General features: G+C 41.1%; 1 protein-coding gene across 1 annotated transcript in view; it reads left to right on the top strand.

Annotated features, from left to right (window-relative positions):
- The window catches only part of LOC141100933 (uncharacterized), a 516,918-nt gene that overhangs the window by 70,195 nt on the left and 425,698 nt on the right, over positions 1 to 21,025 (top strand). Inside the window, exons 12-15 of the mRNA XM_073589707.1 lie at positions 12,609 to 12,765; positions 14,267 to 14,323; positions 14,756 to 14,891; positions 15,999 to 16,136. Coding sequence (XP_073445808.1) covers positions 12,609 to 12,765; positions 14,267 to 14,323; positions 14,756 to 14,891; positions 15,999 to 16,136 — 488 coding nt within the window. The remainder of the gene's footprint in view (positions 1 to 12,608; positions 12,766 to 14,266; positions 14,324 to 14,755; positions 14,892 to 15,998; positions 16,137 to 21,025) is intronic.

Raw genomic sequence — 21,025 nt, 5'->3', positions numbered from 1 at the left:
TGGCCGGCGGAAAAAACTGAATTTCAAGAAACATTTAAAAAAGACTGAGAACCTTACATTACTCCCCCCTTAGGGACAGCCTCCGGATGACCTCAGACCAGGCTTGTCTGGGTACCTCTGATGAAACTGGCAGAGTAAGCGAGGAGCAATAAGGTTATTGACTGGTTCCCATGAGTTGTCCTCCACTGGGTAGCCCTGCCATTTAATCAGGTATTGTAACTGATTTTTTACAACCTGGAATCTAGAATCCTTTCCACCACAAATTCTTCCTGACCATCGACTAGCACTGGGTCAGGGCGAGGAGGAGAACGTCCAGGAAACGTATTAGGTGTTGCAGCCTTTAGTAGGGAAACATGAAAGACAGGGTGGATTCTCAAAGTTCTGGGCAGTTGAAGCTGACAAGCAATGGCACTTATAATTTTATTTATTTTATAGGGTCCAATGTACTTATGTCCCAATTTAGATGATGGAATTTTTAACTTAAGATTTCTGGTTGACAGCCAGACCAAGTCTCCTACCTTCAAAGCTGTTGCAGGTTCGCGAAATTTATCTGCTGCTTTCTTGCACCTTTCCTGAGCCAATTCCAGATTTTCCTTTAGAAGATCAATATTCTTTTGTAAAGACGTGATTCTTTCAGCCACTGCCGGCAAGGGCGTATCTATGGGAAATCGAGGAAGAATGTTAGGATGATAACCTAGATTGGCGTACAAAGGAGACTGCTTAGTGGAGTTGCTCTGAGAGTTGTTATAGGAGAACTTAGCCACTGGAAGTAGATCCACCCAATCATCCTGTAGGTGGCAGATAAAGCAGCGGAGATACTGCTCCAGGGTCTGATTGGTCTGTTCTGTCTGTCCATTAGTCTGGGGATGAAAAGCAGAAGAAAGGTTTACTTTAATGTCTAATGCGGCACAGAAATTCTGCCAAAACCTTGAAGTGAATTGCACTCCTCGATCCGAAATGATGTCTCCTGGTACTCCATGCAAGCAAATCACATTCTGAATCATCAAATCTGATGTCTGTTTTGCAGTGGGTAAGCTGACACAGGGAATAAAATGAGCTGCCTTTGTTAACCGTTCCACCACCACTAGAATGGTGTTCTTCCCTTGAGAGGTTGGTAACTCCACAATGAAATCCATAGAAATGGATCCCCACGGGCGGGAGGGGGTGGGAAGGGGTTTCGATAGACCCGTTGGCGAGGAGCGTGGTGTTTTGCATCTGCACAGACTTCACATGAAGTGACATAGCTTAAAACATCCTTTCTGTAAGTGGGCCACCAAAAGAAACGAGAAAGAAATTCTTGTGTCTTTAGAACTCCTCTATGCCCAGCTATCTTAGCATCGTGGATGAGTTGCAATACTCTCAATCTGACCGTTTCGGGTATATACAAGCGCTGTCCCTGTATTCACACACCATTCTTAAAGACAAGACTTACGTCCCTTGGAGGTTGTGCCAACAAAGAATCCGAATGGTATGCTTCCTTGATGTCCTTAAGTAGGTTTTGATTATGAATCACTCCCAGGAATCTAGAGTCAGGAAGAATCGTCTTAGGAGGAGTTAGTGGACGGGTCTCTGTTGAATGAATCCTAGAGAGTGCATCAGCCTTTCCATTGCGCGATCCTGGCCTATAAGAAATTACAAAATTAAATTGGTTTAGGAAGAGATTCCAACGAGCCTGGCGAGGAGTCAGGCACTTAGCCGACCTGATAATTCAAGGTTGCGATGGTCTGTCAAGACGACTATTTGCTGTGCAGTCCCTGAAGAAGGTGTCTCCATTCCTTGAAGGCGGCAATAGTGGCCAACAATTCTCTATTGCCCACATCGTAGTTTCTCTCAGCCGAAGACAACCGCTGGGAAAAGAAAGCACAAGGATGCAAGACATTCTTCTCACCTGTTCTCTGAGAGAGTATAGCTCCGATGGCACAGTCTGAAGCATCCACCTCTATTATGAAGGCAAGTTCGGGGTTGGGATGAACTAGGATAGGTGCGGTGGTAAATTTATCCTTCAGACGGGAAAATGCTTCTTGGGCTTGAGGGGTCCAGGAGAACCTAGACTCTTTCCGGGTAAGTTGTGTGATAGGTGACACTACCTCAGAGAAATTCCTAATAAAATGTCTATAGAAATTGGCAAACCCAATGAAGCACTGCACCTCCTTGACATTCCTAGGAACTGGCCAATCTTTGATGGCTTGGGCCTTGCTTCCATCCATACTAATTCCTTGTGTAGACATTACATACCCCAGAAATTGAATTTTGGTCCTATGGAGTTCACAGTTCTCAAGTTTGATGTAAAGATGGTTCTGTCTTAGGCGTTCTAAGACCATTCTCACATGTCCATGATGTTCCTCTGTGGAGTTAGAAAAAATTAAAATATCATCCAGATAAATCACCACGAATGTATCTAGGAGATCCCTGAAGATGTCATTCACCAAGTGTTGGAAAGTGGCTGGGGCGTTACACAGACCATAAGGCATGACTAGATATTCAAAGTATCCGTAGCGTGACCTGAATGCAGTCTTCCATTCATCCCCAGGTCTAATACGGACCAAGTTATAGGCCCCACGGAGATCCAGTTTAGAGAAAATTTTAGAATGCCGCACTCTCTCCAATAACTCAGGGATCAAAGGCAATGGATAACGGTTTCTAATAGTAACCTTATTGAGTTCCCGATAGTCTATACAGGGTCTCAGAGATCCATCTTTCTTCTTCACAAAGAAGATAGGTGCACCTGCAGGAGATGAAGAGTGGCGTATGAAGCCCTTGGCTAGATTTTCGTCTATATAGTCCTTTAAAGCCTTTAGCTCAGGCCCCGCCAGGGGGTAGATCTTACCAAAAGGTATCTCTGCTCCAGGCAATAATTCAATTGGACAATCATGTGGACGGTGAGGGGGAAGCTGGTCAGCGTTCTTCTTGTCACACACAACCGCATAGTCCTTGTGTACAGCTGGTAGTTCAGGGACTGACATGGTTCCTTTAGGAACAGAGCAAGCTGAAACTTCCGGACTCATCTGTTTCTCCGGAAAGTGCAGTTCCTTGGTCTCCCTGTTAATCGTAGGGTTCTGAGCCTGCAGCCATGGTAGCCCTAGAATAATGGGAAAGTGGGGAGAGCATAAAGCATAAAGGACAGTTTCTCCTGATGATCTTTACCCATAAAGACCTTTAAAGGCCCTGTTTCCTGATCCACTGGTCCAGAGGTCAGCAGGGAGCTATCCACAGTCTCCATCTATACTGGGGTAGCCTTCTTCGCATGTTTCAGAGCAAAGGAGATATCCATAAAATTGCCGCTTGCCGCTGAGTCAATCATAGCAGAGCTAGACACCCTGACCGAGTCAACCCAGAGCTTGATGGAAAGGAAGCAATGAGAATTGTTCTTCTTGCAACTCAGCTGAGACACTGCTGAGGAAACTTGAAAAATTGCAGCATTTACACAGTCATCGGCCTCAGAAATAACGGAGTTTAAGTCCGAGAAATCAATATCTATGGCTGCAGATCTCTCTGGAGCCTGAGGCTCGGACATGACAGATCTCCTCTCGCAACACTCACAGTGACTGACTGCTGCAGTAGTCTTACGAGAACGGCTGGGGCAGTTTATAATGAAGTGCCCTGACTTACCGCAGCAGAAACATAGATTTTCCTTTAAGAGATGTTCTTTGCGCGCATCACTAACCCGTCTCTGTACAGAGTCCATCTGCATGGGTTCAGGTTCTGGTTCCCGTGTAATCCTACTCAGAGGTTCCTTAGCTGGGGAGGAAGGTAGGAAAAGGTTAGTGCAATTATTTTCGAACCATCTCTCCTGTCTGCGTTCAGTAAGACGAGCATCAATACGGATGCAGTAGTTAATGAAGTCACCTAACGCAGTGGGTGGGTCGGCACGAGCAAGTTCATACTTAATCAGAGGAGACAACCCTTTCTGAAAAATAGATTTCTTGGCGGAACTGTCCCAAGTGGTATCGAGAGCCCATCTCCTGAAATCCAAGGCATATTCGGCTACTGTGCGCTTACCTTGGCGCAAAGTTAACACGGCTGCTTCAGCTGTTGCACCTCAATTGGGGTCATCAAACACCTGTCCCATGGCTGAAATGAAAGCATCAAGATGATTTAAACATTCATCCTCAGTCTCAATCAGAGGGTTTGCCCACATCAGAGCCTTGATGGTAAGCAGCATGATTATAGTAAGCACTTTGTATCGTTCAGTGGAAAATTGTGAAGCATGTGCAGAGAAAAATAAGTTGCATTGGTTAATAAATCCCCTGAATTTCTCACATTCACCACCAAAACGAAAAGGGGGTAACTTGGGGATCCCAGAACTCGGGGTTATGGCTGGAGCCTGGACTCGTTCCTCTAGAGACTCAATCCTGGCTCGTAAATCCTGAGTAGTTTGTCCAAAAAGTTGCAAATTATGATTAGTAAGGTCCTGTAGGCTTGCAAAACGGGTCTTTAAAATCTGTATATCTGCAAGGATTGTATCAGTTACTCGTCACAACTCCTTTATGCGAGCCTCCATCTTCCAGATCTTTAAGGCAGAAGTACTGGAAGGAAAAAAAAGCACACAATAGTGTTTACCTGAGGTAACACTCCAGAGTAAAAAGAAGGGAATGCGCTCACCTGGAATCGTTGTGAGAAGTCACAACCACTGTCATCACAGAAGGTATAGATGGATATCCGACCTCCACGGTCACAGCAGACACGCCCTTCCCAGACCCAGCAGATACTAACGCTGGCTTCAGAATCTTGTGTTGTATGGTGTACAGTAGGGTGACCGCAAAAAATCGATGTCGGAATTTTGTCCGTCTGGACCCCACAAAACGATTCCCCTTTCCAGATATTGAGATAGCCAAAATTTGAGCTCGATCAAACGACGTTAACCCGTGCCGCTCGTCGCTCAAAGTTTGAAAAAATCCAAATTGAGGTATTTTAAGATTTAGGTATTTTGCATAGTCTGTTAGACTATAAAGAATGTGACAACAACATTGCAGAAATAGCCCAGACCAAATTTTCGAACCATTTGTGGTATTTGAATGCAGAGTTGGTGGGATTATCGTTTTTTGATCCCACCATTACAGACAATGAAAAGTTGTTAATGGCTAATAAATTGCTCAGTAGCACAGATGAACCATCAGAGCACGCTAGGGTTGTAAATCCAAAAGTTAGGAAAGAAAAATTAAAAGAGGTAGGAAGTAATCGACTTTAACGACCTTCTGACAAAAGATGAAGAACAAAGTAATATGTCCTGCAAGTTGTAAGCAAATGCCGAGCATTATATTCTGACGTTTCAAAAACTACTTTAACAAAAGCTCTAGAATAGATAAGATAACTATGTAAAATTATCAACTCATGTAGGTTAGCGTGCTCTGATGGTTCATCTGTGCTACTGAGCAATTTATTAGCCATTAACAACTTTTCATTGTCTGTAATGGTGGGATCAAAAAACGATAATCCCACCAACTCTGCATTCAAATACCACAAATGGTTCGAAAATTTGGTCAGGGCTATTTCTGCAATGTTGTTGTCACATTCTTTATAGTCTAACAGACTATGCAAAATACCTAAATCTTAAAATACCTCAATTTGGATTTTTTTAAACTTTGAGCGACGAGCGGCACGGGTTAACGTCGTTTGATCGAGCTCAAATTTTGGCTATCTCAATATCTGGAAAGGGGAATCGTTTTGTGGGGTCCAGACGAACAAGATTCCGACATTTTTTCCCCCCCATATGAGATCCGGTCACCCTAGTGTACAGTTCATATAGTGACTTGTTCTTGGGTGCGAGGAAAACACGAGACACACCAACCTGACGTACATTACATACTTTCGATAAGCGACATGGTGTCCGCAAATGATTGGAGTTAATTTTCCATTCAAAAAGTCAAACGGCGCTCCTTCCTTTCCGAGCCCTGCCGTGCGCCCAAACAGTGGTTTATGACCACATTTGAGTTATCGGTGTACTTAGGAGAAATTGCCCAACAAATTTTAGGATCCATTTTATCCTGTTGCTCATGTGAAAATAAAAAAATTGAGGCTGAAAGAAAATTTTTGTGAAAAAAAAGTACTTTTTCACTTTTACGGATCAGTTTGTGAAGCACCTGGGGGTTCAAAGTGTTCACTATGCATCTAGATAAGTTCCATGGGGTGTCTAGTTTCCAAAATGGGGTCACTTGTGGGGGTGCTCCAATGTTTAGGCACACAGGGGCTCTCCAAATACAACATGGCAACCACTAACAATTGTAGCTAATTTTCCGTTCAAAAAGTCAAATGGCGCTCCTACCCTTCCGGGCCCTGCCGTGCGCCCAAACAGTGGTTTATGACCATATATGAGGTATCGGTGTACTCAGGAGACATTTCCCAACAAATTTTAGGATCAATTTTATCCTGTTGCCCATGTGAAAATGAAAAAAATTGAGGCTAAAAGAAATTTTTTGTGAAAAAAGTACTTTTTCTTTTTTACGGATTAATTTATGAAGCACCTGGGAGTTCAAGGTGCTCACTATGCACCGAGATAAGTTCCTTGGGGGGTCTAGTTTCCAAAATGGGATCACTTATGGGGGTGCTCTAATGTTTAGGCACACAGGGGCTCTCCAAATGCGACATGGCAACCGCTAACAATTGGAGCTAATTTTCCATTCAAAAAGTCAAATGGCGCTCCTTCCCTACCGGGCCCTGCCGTGCGCCCAAACCGTGGTTTATGGCCACATATGAGTTATTGGTGTACTCAGGAGAAATTGCCCAATAAAATTTTAGGATCCATTTTATCCTGTTGCCCATGTGAAAATGAAAAAATCGAGGCTAAAAGAAAAGCACTTTTTCATTTTTACAGATCAATTTGTGAAGCACCTGGGGGTTCAAGGTGCTCACTATGCATCTAGATAAGTTCCTTGGGGTGTCTAGTTTCCAAAATGGGGTCACTTGTGTAGGAGCTCCAATGTTTAGGCACACAGGGGCTCTCCAAATGCGACATGGCATCTGCTAACAATTGGAGCTAATTTTCCATTCAAAAAGTCAAATGTGCTCCTTCCCTTCCGGACCCTGCCGTGCACCCAAACAGTGGTTTATGACCACATATGAGGTATCAGTGTACTCAGGAGAAATTGCCCAACAAATTTTAGGATCCACTTTATCCTGTTGCCCATGTGAAAATGAAAAAAGTGATGCTAAAAAAAATTTTTTGTTGGAAAAATTAAGATGTACATTTTTTCCTTCCACGTTGCTTTAGTTCCTGTAAAGCACTTGAAGGGTTAATAATCTTCTTGAATGTAGTTTTGAGTAGCTTGAGGGGTGCAGTTTTCAGAATGGTGTCACTTTTGGGTATTTTCTGCCATATAGACCCCTCAAAGTGACTTCAAATGTGAGGTGGTCCCTAAAAAAATGGTTTTATAAATTTTGTTGTAAAAATGAGAAATTGCTGGTCAACTTTTAACCCTTATAACTTCCTAACATAAAAAATGTTTCCAAAATTGTGCTAATGTAAAGTAGACATGTGGGAAATGTTATTTAGTAACTATTTTGTGTCACATAACTCTCTGGTTTAACAGAATAATAATTCAAAATTTGAAAATTGCAAAATTTTCAAAATTTTCGCCCAATTTCTGATTTTTTCATAAATAAACGAAAAAATTATCGACCTAAATTTATGACTAACATGAAGCCCAACATGTCATGAAAAAACAATCTCAGAATTGCTAGGATCCGTTGAAGCGTTCCAGAGTTATTACCTCATAAAGGGACAGTGGTCAGAATTGCAAAAAATGGCCTGGTCATTAAGGTCAAACTAGGCTTGGTCATGAAGGGGTTAATTTTCATATTATTCCTTTCTTAGGGTACATGTACACAGGCTTGGACTGTCCCATAGGAGAACAGGAACATCCTCCAGTGGGTTCGTCTGCAACAGTGGGCCACCACCCTCTTATATGAGTAGTATTTAGCACCTAAATACTTCAATCACTATGGACAGATAAAGATAGCATCTTATTCATTTAACAATCTACCCAGCTCATTGTTACATAAATTTGTGGTTGAGGATAATGTCACATTTGCATGTAGCTGAAAAGTGGGGCCCTGTAGTTGGCTACTAGTGGGCCCTTGGCACCTCAGTCCAACACTGTATGTTCACATCTTTTACAGGTAGACTCTCCCTGGAACCAGCTTGAAAAAGTGCTAAAAAACATAAAAAAATAATACACATATGCCTAGGAATGCAAAGACAACTTGATGTCCAGTCTTTTCACATTTTTGGTAACCACTTCAGGCTTTCAAATCCAGAAACAAACAAAGAAAGAAAGGAGTCTATATCCACCTATAAAATTCCATCATTATTCCATAGGATAGCAGCCCCCGGAAGAAGCCCATGCGAAACGCGCGTAGGGGCGTAGTGTGTGGAGTTCCGGACAGCAAATGGGTGAGCAATGATAGGGAGGTTATGACCTGAGGACTGTTAGCAGGGCACTTGTTTGAAATTCACACCTCACTGGAGGATTATTTCACTTATGCTATTCAGTATGCTATGGGGCCTCTGGGTGATAATGGCACTTGCTGTAGATATGAAAATTATATTTGCTGTTAGTGTCCCTGCACATAGTTGCACCTTGGTCTCTTTGTAATACATTTGTCATACATGTGGTTGTGTATTTTTGTCTATGGATTTTTATACAGTATTTTGTGAGTACCAATAAATAATGATGGAATTTTATAGGTGGATATAGACTCCTTTCTTTCTTTGTTTGTTTCTATATATATTGGAGTTTTCCATGGGCTAATGCCCATAGGTGGTGTTCAGGACTAAGCATTCACCGCTGTTTGTGATGATTTTTGCTACTGGGATTTTGTATTATTTTCAAATCCAGAAAGTGGTTAAAAGAAGTTACCCTACCATTTTTCTGTCTGCTTCTATTTGGAAGCTGCTTAGCTTGAATACATTCAATTTAAAAAAAAAAACCCTCCAATTGCTGGAAAGGAAGTCAGAATAGATAATAAAAAAGAGACTTGTGACCAGAGACTGACATCTACTGTCCAACCAGGAACTTGCGGAACCAATAAGAAGGGGGAGTATTTTGAGAAGGACGAGTCTAGATGGAGCACCAGGTCAGGTGGCTGTCATGATGCAGTTCCCCTATATAAAAGGCCAGAGTGCTAAGGCGGGCACAGACTTGGTGCCAACGAGAGAGCAGCAGGACGAGTGCCTGAGATACCAGGCTGCACTCGAGGTACCAAACCAGCAGGCAGCTGTGCGCCTGCGAGTGAGATCCCGACTGAGCCAGGCAAGATCCGTGGACCAGACCACGCCAGTCAAAACCTGAGCCCCACTCCCATGCCAGTCAACGTCCTGAGACCAGACTATGATAGGTAAGATCTGAGGCTTAGCCCTCGTCAGTCTGGAACCTACACACGCCTGTCACGGTCAAGCCCAAAGATATGGTGAGGACCTTAATCTGGAAGTGAACGTCTGTAGCAGTGACTAGGGGGCGCGAGTCCACTGGCCATTACTTCCGACATTGGCATACAGGTAACTGTCTGGGGTGGTGCAACAGATGAGGTGGTGACCTACCAGAGAGCATTAACTGACTTTGTCTAAAGGACTTGCAGTCCTAGCGAGAAGAACCTGAGACCCCAACAAGGGCCTGGAAGATAGAGAGGATTGTTATAGCAACACCCTTGTTACTGTGAATATTGTTCTCATTAGAAATTATATAGATATAACGTACTGAAATCCCTCTGAAAGAGTTTTTTTATTATTGTATATTTGAATATTGTACTTTGTAAATATCCTGTTACTCACGAATAGTGATGGGAGAACTCATGGATGTTTGGGTCCGGCGGGTTCAGCCGATCATTTAAAAAAGTTTGGTTTGGGTATCAGAACAGTACTAGAACTCGAACCCAAACATGGACACCATTCAGATGAAGGGGGGCCCTAAACATCCGTTGTTTGCCATGCTGTCATCTGCATGACAGCATGACAACCATGGGCTCTGGTTGGTGGTAAATTAGTTACCGCCGGTCAGAACACTGTGGTTCCCAAGCTGTCAGATGACAGCATGTAAGCCAGCAACTATGACCGGCAGTAAAAAGTCTAACCCGGGTCATAGACATCGGCTGATGAGAGTACTACTCTCATCTTCCTATACCTGTTCTCACTGACAGCAAGCAGAGCAGGCAAGGCTAATAGGAGTATTCATCAGCCGGCACCAGCGTAATAAATAAATAGCTACAAAAAAATACATGAGGTCTCCTCTATTTAATAACCAGCACATGAAAAACCAACAGCTGCGGGCTGCAGCCCTCAGCTGTCAGTATTATAATGGCTGGTTATCAAGAATAGAGGAGTCCAACACCGTTTTTTTAAGCATTTAAATAAATTTAAAATAAAAGATGGCGAGGACCCTATCACATTTTTGTCAACCAGCCATTATTATTATTATTTACTTATTGCAGAGGCGTCGGCTGATGAACACTCTCATCAGTCTCACCTGATCTGACTGCTATCAGAGAAAGAAGGTGTAGGGTGATAAGAGTAGTACTCTCATCAGTCGACGCCTGTTACAAGTGGTAACCTTTTTACCGCTGGTCATGGCTGCTGTCTCACATGCTTTTATCTGCATGGGAACCGCATCGCTTTGACCGGCAGTAATGAACTAACTGCCGATCAGAGCAGCCTGTGTTTCTCGTGCTGTCACACAGATGACAGCTTGGAAAACAGCCGATGTTTTGGGTCCCAAACCCAAACAGTAACACAGACTTCCAGGAGAAGTTCATGTTCGGGGTCCATGCATGGACACTAGGTATCTGATATGGAACCCAAAATTTACTGTTCGGGTTCGCCCATCACTACACACGAATTACTCTTTGTTTCAATCATCTTCTTCCTGTATTTGCATCTGTAGAATAAATAATTAAGCCGGTTTACTTCCGCCTTGTCCTTGTCTGCATGTTGAATCCAGTAACCTGCTTACATGAGATTCATGCCTCAGTCAGTTTTTCACAGACAGAACACGTACCCAGGCTATAGTGCTATTAACATGTCTGTATTTTTTTGCAAAAAAATAATGGATGCCTATTTGTTTTTGATTAGAGTCATGGATCAAAATTACCATCACAAATCTATGGGTCAGTGAATATCATGGACAGCACACAGATCCGATCAGTGTGTAATCCGTGAGCTGTCCGTGATTAACATTGTAATGTATAGGAGAAGCTTTGTAATTTATCTTTTTTGTTTTTTTTAAATACCATATATGGAAATCACTGATGAAACACTTATTTGAAACATTACAGCCATCTAAATGAGGCCTTTGTGAGCAACTGAAAAGCTTCAATGCTCTACTGTACTGGCTCTACTGCGCATCATACACACATAAAAATTCTAACATAAAGGCTATTGCAAAGTCCAGTTTAGACAAAATCTGAATAACATATGGACGTACAGTCTGTGACTCATTGACTTCTATAGCTGCATTACCATGCCTCAATACAAAACACAGCTATAGTGCCAGCATATGAATGAGCACTTAGAAAAATAGCAGTTTTTGGGTTTGCTCACATCAGTGTTTAAACTCAGCAAGTGCAATGTGAGAAAACCTCATATTGTACTCGATACGATGTTAGCAAATTAGGCAGTGCTCAATGAGATTACAAAGCTGACATCAACCCCAATACTATTACCCCACTTACCACCGCACCAGAACAAGTGCGAAGAGTGGAGGCTAAATGCCAGAACTGGCGCATCTAACAGATGCACAATTTCTGGGATGGCTTAGCACTGATATTCTTAGTCTGGAAGGGAGCCAATATCCATGGCCTCTTCATACTCTATTAATAGAAGCCCACAGCTGTCTGCCTAGCCTTTGCTGGTTACTAATTATAGGGTGGATCCACATTGTTTTTTTGGGGGCTCACCCATTGTTAATAACCAATAATGGCTAAGTAGACATCTGTGAGCTGATATTAATTGCGTAGGAAGCTATATGTTTATTACTTCCTTCCCAGACTATAAGCATAAGCCCCCCAGCTGTCAGCTTTACCTCAGCAGGTTAACTAAAATGTGTGGGACCCCACCATTTTTTTCTCTTATTTATTTAATTATTAGCTAAATATATGTACAATAAGCTACACACGCACTGCACTGATTATATATCACAATGATATCTGTCTTTCTATCTAGGTATCTATCTATCTATCTATATGATTGTTTTATTAGTTCTTAAACTAGCTTGAAATGACATAGAGAAGTACTGCATGTAAAAGCTGATTTTAAAAACGCATTGCATAAGCATGTCATACAGATGCTAAGTGAGATAAAAAATGGATGACACTGTTCAACTTTTCTGGCTGAAAATCTCGACTGATTTATATACACTCTATTAATCCATTTTACTTAATTTCAGTTCTGGTACCCAACTACAATTTTTTTTTTTTTTTACATTAGTTGCACATGTTTTTCATTATTAGATTCACTTTTATGCTTTCCAGTTTCATTTTAATAGCCTAAAAATGCTGTAGACAGAATGTTCTCACTAGTTTAATAACATGGTTGCAATGTATAGCGGAGTACAAAGTGTTATTGGCAGACAGGTCTGTATGGTATTAATTTACTGAGTCTTATATATGCTGTCTTATTCTAGATGTTTGTGGAAGACTCCTCCATACTAAGTATCCCGTCTGTGAAATGTGGGGACAGCTCTACTAAATCAGCATTGGATTTGAGAAATGATCAACTCTCACCAAATAATGACGAAGACAGAGAAATTGGGCTTTCCAATGAGGAGAAACACATGTTAGGTATGTATGAGCAGGGTTGAACGCTGAATCAATCTATATTTGATCTCTTTTAAAACCTTTCCACATAGATGTTCATTCTAATGATCTAAAGTTGACTTAAAAGAGTTCATAAAATAGGAGTTCACTATTCAGTGCTTACAGACTAATGCTAGATTTACACCTTTACCAGTTGTCGGTCGTTTTACCCCTTAAGGACCAGGGATATTTCCATTTTTGCTTTTCCATTTTTACCTAACTTTCTTCCCAGAGCCATAACTTTTTTATTTTTCCATCAATATGGCCATGTGAGGTCTTGTTTTCTGTGGGACAAGTTGTACTTTTCAGCGACTCCATTGCTTTTACCATATCGTGTACTGGACAATAGGAAAAAAGTGCGGTGCGGTGCGGTGAAATTACAAAAAAAGTGCAATTCCACAATTGTTTTTTTTTTTTTTATTACCATGTTCACTACATGATAAAACTGACCTGCCATTATTTTTCTCCAGGTCATTATGAGTTCACAGATATGAAACATATAGATAGATACAATGAAATGATCGCCTGTTATTTAGTTTTATTGAAGTGTTGCAGCGACCAAAAAAAAACGTAATTCTGGCATTTCGATTTTTTTTTCTCATTACCGATTGGATTCTTTTTATATCTTGATAGATTAGACTATCCTGAACGTGGCGATACGAAATATGTGTATTTTTATTTTTTTTTTAATTGTTTTGGCTGGTGATTACTGCCATTGAACAGTCATCACACCTTACATCACAGTTTTGTGACCATCACTCTTAAAGGTTAATACCATCTTCATAAATGGATCTTCAAAGATGGATATCGTTGGATAGTGCCATATATACTCGAGTATAAGCCGACCAGAGTGTAAGCCGAGGCACCTAATTTTGCCACAAAAAAACCTGGGAAAACGTATTGACTCGAGTATAAGCCGGGTATGCCTCGTCCTCCCATCCCTATCCTGGTATGCACACGTCAAATCGCCACATGCGGACGCATCCGCGTACAATGCATGTCCCTGCGTACCCAATGTTAAAGATAGGTATGCAGGGAAACGCTGGAAGCATGCGGCGGTAGGCGGATCGTGGGCGGAGCTTCACAGAGGAAGAAAGGAGGAAGCACGCTGCCATCCGCAGCCCTCCTCAACGCAAGTCTGAAACCAGCCTTAGTCAACTGGATTGATGCGTAATGAAGCCGGCCGGGGATAGTGCTGAACTAACCTTTACTCTTCCTATAGTCCCCAGGGCATTTCAGAGACAATAATACCTGCAATTGTGTTGTCAGATTTCGAATCATGCTGCCCATGGTTTGGGCAACATCAATCAACTGACAAGTTCCCTTTAACGGACATTTTTTGTTTCTTTTCGACAGGTAGAAGATCTAAAAGGTGTCCATGGTTTTACATTTAAAGTCCTGGGTGCACATATATGCAATATGGAGAGGGATGATCTTATTAAAAGATACCCTTTACTGTTATTTTAATTTTTATTCCATAATACAGATTTTCCCATTACTGATATAGTTGACAATTGGTGCTCAGAAAGTTTTATGGAGACCTGTAAGTATTATTTCTGGATAACATGCAGCAGATTTTTTGTGTGTGCCTCTAGCTCCTCCCTCCATCCTCATCCACACCCCTCCCCATAGAAGTTTATGAGCACCAACTGTCTCCAATGTCAGTAATGTGAAACTCTATTTACTGAAGACAGATTTTACCTAAGAAGTGAGATAGAAAGAACAGTCAATAAAGGGAATAAAGCAGATTGCTCTTATAAGATATATAATGCTCAAAAAAATAAAGGGAACACTTAAACATCACAATGTACTAGGATGTGTTCCCTTTATTTTTTTTGAGCAGTATATTACAAAATTTCTTATTTTTATGCGTATTATAGATTTATGAAAAAAATAAAAAAGCTTGCTCTTTAAGTGAATAATAAAATCTATATAAAACAGCTCAAAGCCAGTAATATATTGATCTGCTTTGTAGCAAACCTGTACAACAGGGAAGATGTAGATGACGATGACTGCACTCTGTCCTCTGTTCTTCTGGAAAAGCTGGAGCAGATGATTGAACTGCTGAGGCAGTACATAGATGCAGATATATTACTGGATACAGAGAGGAGGTGAGTCATATGATAGAGGTATCTTACAATTTATTTTCTACGCTAGTTCAGAAATTAAGTTTAAAAATTGATCATTTAAAATAAATATTATCATTTGGATGTATATTTATGATTATATTTACAGGAGATACTAATTTAAAGGGGTTTGCCACTACTTTTTATTGATGTCTATCAAGGATAGGCCATTAATATCTGATCAATGGGGTTTGTGGGGTCACTAACTGTTACCGGCGGCGGCCAGAAGTTCTCGGATGCTGCCGGAACACAGCAGCTCAGTCATTTCTATAGTGGCCATGGACAGGTAGCATGTGAGTACTTCCGGCTGCTGGAGATGCCGGGAACAGCTGGTTGGTGGAGTTGAGCCCCCACTGATTACATATTGAAGGCCTATCTTAAGAGTAAACAATGAATGAAAAAAGTAGTGGCCAACCTCTGTAAGTTAAAAAATGAACGTTCATGCTGTAAATTTGGTAAAAAAACACATAGAAACTGGTAGCGGTATGGTAAAATATAATAAAAAATAAATTAATGGCCAGAATGCATATTTCCCTACTACTACTAATAATAATAATCTATAATTATATAGGGCCAACATATTCTGCAGCGCTTTACAATTCAGAGGTTCATATATAATAGTCATCTGTAACATAGTTACAGATAATACAATAATTAAAGTAAAAATAAGGACGACCCTACTCGTAAGAGCTTACAATCTGCAATGAGGTGGGAGTGACACAAAGTACAGGTGCAAATTTACAATGATGGTACAACCATCTTGAGTAAATGGGGAGTCGATAAAGGCTGCATGAGGCATTCGGGTACGGTTGAGTTTGATGGCGAGTTATGTTCAGAGAAGTAGAGAATAGGCTATATATATAAAAAGGACTTTGATTATGGAACATGATGGGCCGTCCTAAACAGATGTGTTTTTTGGGAGCGCCTAAAAATGTCTAAGCTGTGGGTAGTCCTAATTTCTTGGGCTCCATAATTTCTTGGGTTCTATTATGCATGTCTCTTTGCCAAAACAATACACATCAGTTTTGGTAATTTGCAAACTAAATGTTAGTAATATAGATTTTATTTTCCTTTTTTTCCCCACTTTTCTAGGGACCATGACCCCTTTGAAGAAGGTTATTCAGAATTCTTAGTTATGAACCAACAAATAGAAAACTACATTTCTGTGTATATACAAGCTTTGTTCCTTAGACAAATTCCTTGCAAGGATGCCCTTTCTATTATTCAAAGGTAACTACAGATTTCTTCAGCAAATACGAAATTTTTTAGCATTATCACATATAACCAATATGTCTTGTTTAATATTGCATTATATAAGTTGCATTGTCAAAAGTAAAGTAAATGAGCTTGAATATTTTGGGAGCGACAGGCAGGTTGGTAGTGGGACCGGGCACTCCTACTGCCTCCAGTACAGGTCTTGGTTAGGGTCCAATTAAGCCCAGGTGAATCTGCTGTGTTCATGAAACATAGTCTGCATTTAAGGCCAAGTTCTCACAACTGTATTTTCGGACCAAGTACTGTCCTTGAAAATACTGACAGTACTCAGACCAATATTATTGTTGGCAGCGGATTAATTTCTGTACTGTCCAGCTGTTCAAGAGTGAATATATACAGTATTTATTCAGGAATAAAAATAACACAGCTTACAACTATTATTTCATATAGCTTAGGATCTTAGCATCTTGTCTGTTTGCAAAGTGAAAGTAAAACTGTGCTCCACCTACACACACTGAGTGAACAGGAACTTCGTGTTTTTTTTAATATGGCTGAACTGGAAATATAACACTATTGCTGGAGACAGAAACCCATGCACTATTACACAGTGGTAAATAGTAGTTGATGCATACAATAATAAACATTATTCCATCACCCCCACTCAGCAACTACTTATCCCGGAGTCCCATAATGGTTCTGAATTCTTCAAATTTGGCTCTTAGAAGTGGCTTTGTTATAACATCATCTATCACATTGTCAATAAACAAACTCAATTATGCCACGTTCTATTAAATCACTCAGATGATGATGTTTAACGTCAATGTGTTTGGTTCTCCCATTGATCTTAACACTGCATGCAAGTTTAATTCATCCTTGGTTGTCTTCATAAAATCACCGCCAGTTGAGTTGATGGCTTACCAAGATCGCCTAACAACTGGTTTTACCAAATGACTTCTTGACTTTGGCTGCAGACACATACTCTGCTTGTGCAGATGACGAGGCTACAGACACATGTTTTCTGCTAGACCAAGAAATTTTACTTTCTCCAAGCTTGAACAAATAGCCACTTGATGATTTGCAATCAGTTAAATAACTAGCACAGTCTGCAACCACATAGCTTGTGAGTTTTAGATATCCTGTTGCAGATATCCTTAAATGTATGTCTCTTACCCTGCCTATAATTGTTGGCAATCTTTGCACTCAGTGCATAGCCTTTATGAGTCTATGAGTACCACTATATGACAATTTGATCAAACTGAGAAACTGGAGTAGAAAACAAACCCAACAAAAATTATGTACAAAAACAAATCAAGTTTTTATTAATACACATAAAGATACACATTAAAATACAAAAATATGCATCCAAGTAAAAATGGAAACATAATGAGGAGACATGGAGGTAGGCAGGGAGGGAGAACAGATCCAGGTGTCTTATAGAGTCAATAAAGCAGATCAAGGAAGTCACTGTAGTGTAGGCCCAAGAATTAAAGCAGCAAAAAATAAAGTGCATAGTGTGCATCAAAAGATGAGCCAGTCATCAAGGGTTCCTGTCGGCTTACCCATAATAGGCCACAGCGGCTGTCGCCCTCCCCGCGGCCCCTGACCCATATTTCACGTACCTGCTTTGCTGAAGGTGATAATGATAAACTTACCTGGAGCAGCCAGTGCCAGGCAGTGGCTGCCAAAGCAAAGAAGATCATGGGGTGAATTAAAAGAGGTCTGGATAGACATGATGAGAGCATAATACTGCCTCTGTACAAATACCTGGTTAGACCGCACATGGAGTACTGTGTACAGTTTTGGGCACCAGTGCTCAGGAAGGATATAATGGAACTAGAGCGAGTACAAAATTAATAAATAGGATGGTGGAACTACAATACCCAAAGACATTAGCAAAATTAGGATTATTTAGTCTAGAAAAAAGACGACTGAGGGGCGATCTAATAACCATTTATAAGTATATAAGGGGACTGTTAGGAACGGCAGAACGCACTAAATAAAAATATAAATAACGTGCATTCGCCGCTCGGGGTCCACCGTGCAGTAGGTGAAATAACCGCTGCTAGGTGGTGGCAGGAGCAATATGGTGGAATTGCACACGGGGTTAACCTCCACCTAGTTGTGCAGAGCAATCTCAGTTAAACTCATGGAGATGCCAAAAATACAAACACAAATAACTGAACCTGTTGTAGTCATAGAACTCAGTAAAAAACTCACACACGGTATACGGTCACAGGAGTAGCCCAAGACGGCGGCACTACGTCCGTCTAGACCTACCGTGTGCGCGGCGTTGCAACTGCAAACACAAAGGAGGCTGCTACTGCAGCGCGGCGTGGACACTGCCGCCAAACGACAAAGGCAAGGCGCAAGCGCTATGTCGGACGCTAGCAGCTGTGCGAGTTGAAGCATAGGGGCGCTGGCGCTGAAACTAACTCAGTCCCTATTCACATGCGTAATATCAGAGGGAAGGGGTTTCAAATGAGTCAGTCACCAGAATCATGCATCCGTCCTCATACACACAGCAGCAAGTATGACTATACTAGCGCATGGCGGAACTGCCATGCGCGCCTTTTATAGTAGCCGGGAGAGTGCAGAATGTGAGGATCTGGATCCCTGCTGAGTAAACGCAGGAATCCGACTCCTAACAGGGACAATACAAATATCTCTCCGAGGATCTGTTTATACCAAGGAAGGTGATGGTCACAAGGGGGCATGCTCTGCATCTGGAGGAGGGAAGGTTTTTACACCAACATAGAAGATGATTCTTTACTGTTAGGGCAGTGAGAATCTGGAATTCCTTGCCTGAGGAGGTGGTGATGGCGAACTCAGTCGAGGGGTTCTAGAGAGGCCTGAATGTCTTTTTGGAGCAAAACAATCTTGTATCTTACAGTTATTAGGTTCTTTAGAAGGACATAGATCTGGGGATTTATTCTGATGAAAAATAGGCTGAACTGGACGGACAAATGTCTTTTTTTCGGCCTTGCTAACTATGTTACCATGTACTGGCCTTTTATATTTAACAACTGCGCCACATCTGTGACCTGACCCGGTGTCCCCTTCGAATTCTTTTCTTCAGGGAACATACTCTCTGTCCTTTAGTTCCTGTCTATCCAGTCCAGCCAACACATGGCAGCATTTACTTGCAGATGCTATGTGATGTGGACTGAATGCAACTTCTATTTGCCACCCTCTTACATGTATATGCACAGCTCATTCAATTCTATGAGAGCTCTGAAAATTACCAAGTATTTGTATGATAGTTGTGCTACTGTACAATGTACATGGTATTTTACTATGAGCTGCTTATTGGTATGCTGATTATGACTCATGTGAGCTACTTTGAAAGTAAATCAGCCATATTTGTATAGTCATTATTGAGACATTAGACCTACTGTGAATTGTTTAAGAACACATGATACATGCACAAAGATGAACAGGTCAGTAAGAAACTGCTCACACCACCCAAAGACTAAGACACAGAAAAAACACAGTATGACAAATGTGTATGAATACTCGGTTGTAAAATATATGTAACAGTAAGCAGCAAGTGCTAGTAAAAGATGATAACAAACACAGGGTATTTAGTTCATACGTTTTTTGCAAAAAATGTATACTAAGCCTCTCCACCACGTCACGGTAATCCTTCACGGAGCAGTCCTATCTAATGTATTTAAAACCTGATAATGTGAACAATACCTTACATGAGAAGGATTCAGAAAGGCGCTGCATGGTATGGGCACACTGGGCAAAATGGCACCTTATGTTCATGTACCAGAAGAGAGAGGCGGGGATCTCCCAAAGCTTGCACAAACAAGAAATTAATGGATTAAAAACACATGAGACATGCATAAAAATGAACAGGTCAGTAAGAAACTGTTCACACCACCCAAAGACTAAGACACAGAAAAAACACACAGTATGACAAACGTGCATGAATACTCGGTTGTAAAATATATGTAACAGTAAGCAACAAGTGCTAGTGAAAGATGATAACAAACACAGGGTATTTAGTTCATACATTTTTTGCAAAAAATGTATACTAAGCCACGCCACCACGTCACGGTAACCCTTCACGGAGCAGTCCTATCTAATGTATTTAAAACCTGATCATGTGAACAATACTTACATGAGCAGGATTCAGAAAGGCACTGCATGGTATGGGCACACTGGGCAAAATGGCTCCTTATGTGCATGTCCCACAAGAGAGAGGCAGGGATCTCCCAAAGCTTGTGTCTTAGTCTACTGTGAATTGTGCAAAGTGGGGTCTCAACTTTATTAATTTATTAATTTATTTATTTCAAATCTGTTTTACCCCTCTTTTCAACTTATGGTTGCTGATGAACCTTGTGATTACAGAGGGATTTGCAATTGTATTGCATAAAAAAAATTACAGCCCTTGAGTATGGCTAGTGGGATGTCATGAATAATGGTGGTGTCATTTCTACCATGGGTAGTAATAAATCACTGAGAGAAAAAGCAATTCTCTATCACGTTCTGAAACGGCATAATACAATATATAAGAAAAAGAGGCTTATACTGTACTGCTTGCTGTGCTTTTATTTATACCATTGGCACATGACAATTTAAAATGAAAAGGTAATGAAAACAGTAGTGGACATTTATTACTGCATTGACGCCAGAAACTGGCTTCAAATAGTGGCAAATGATGATGCACACCATATGTACGCCATCGTTTGGGACTTTTTATTCTAACATTCTTCACTGTTCACAGCAGTGTTTTAAATATCTGTGGAGCAGAAGAATGTAGAGTCACAACCTGACAAATTTACTATGATTAACTCCAGATAGTGGTGAATATTTTACTGCAAATCTGTTTTTTTTGTGCACATACAGCTAGCAATGCGCCTGAGGCACTCACCTCTTAGTACATTAGGCATACCAAT

This window comes from Dendrobates tinctorius, unplaced genomic scaffold (assembly GCF_039654945.1).
Source record: "Dendrobates tinctorius isolate UK_male_01 unplaced genomic scaffold, ASM3965494v1 ptg000111l, whole genome shotgun sequence".
Classification (NCBI taxonomy): Eukaryota; Metazoa; Chordata; class Amphibia; order Anura; family Dendrobatidae; genus Dendrobates; species Dendrobates tinctorius.
This window is presented reverse-complemented; position numbering and strand designations above follow the sequence as displayed.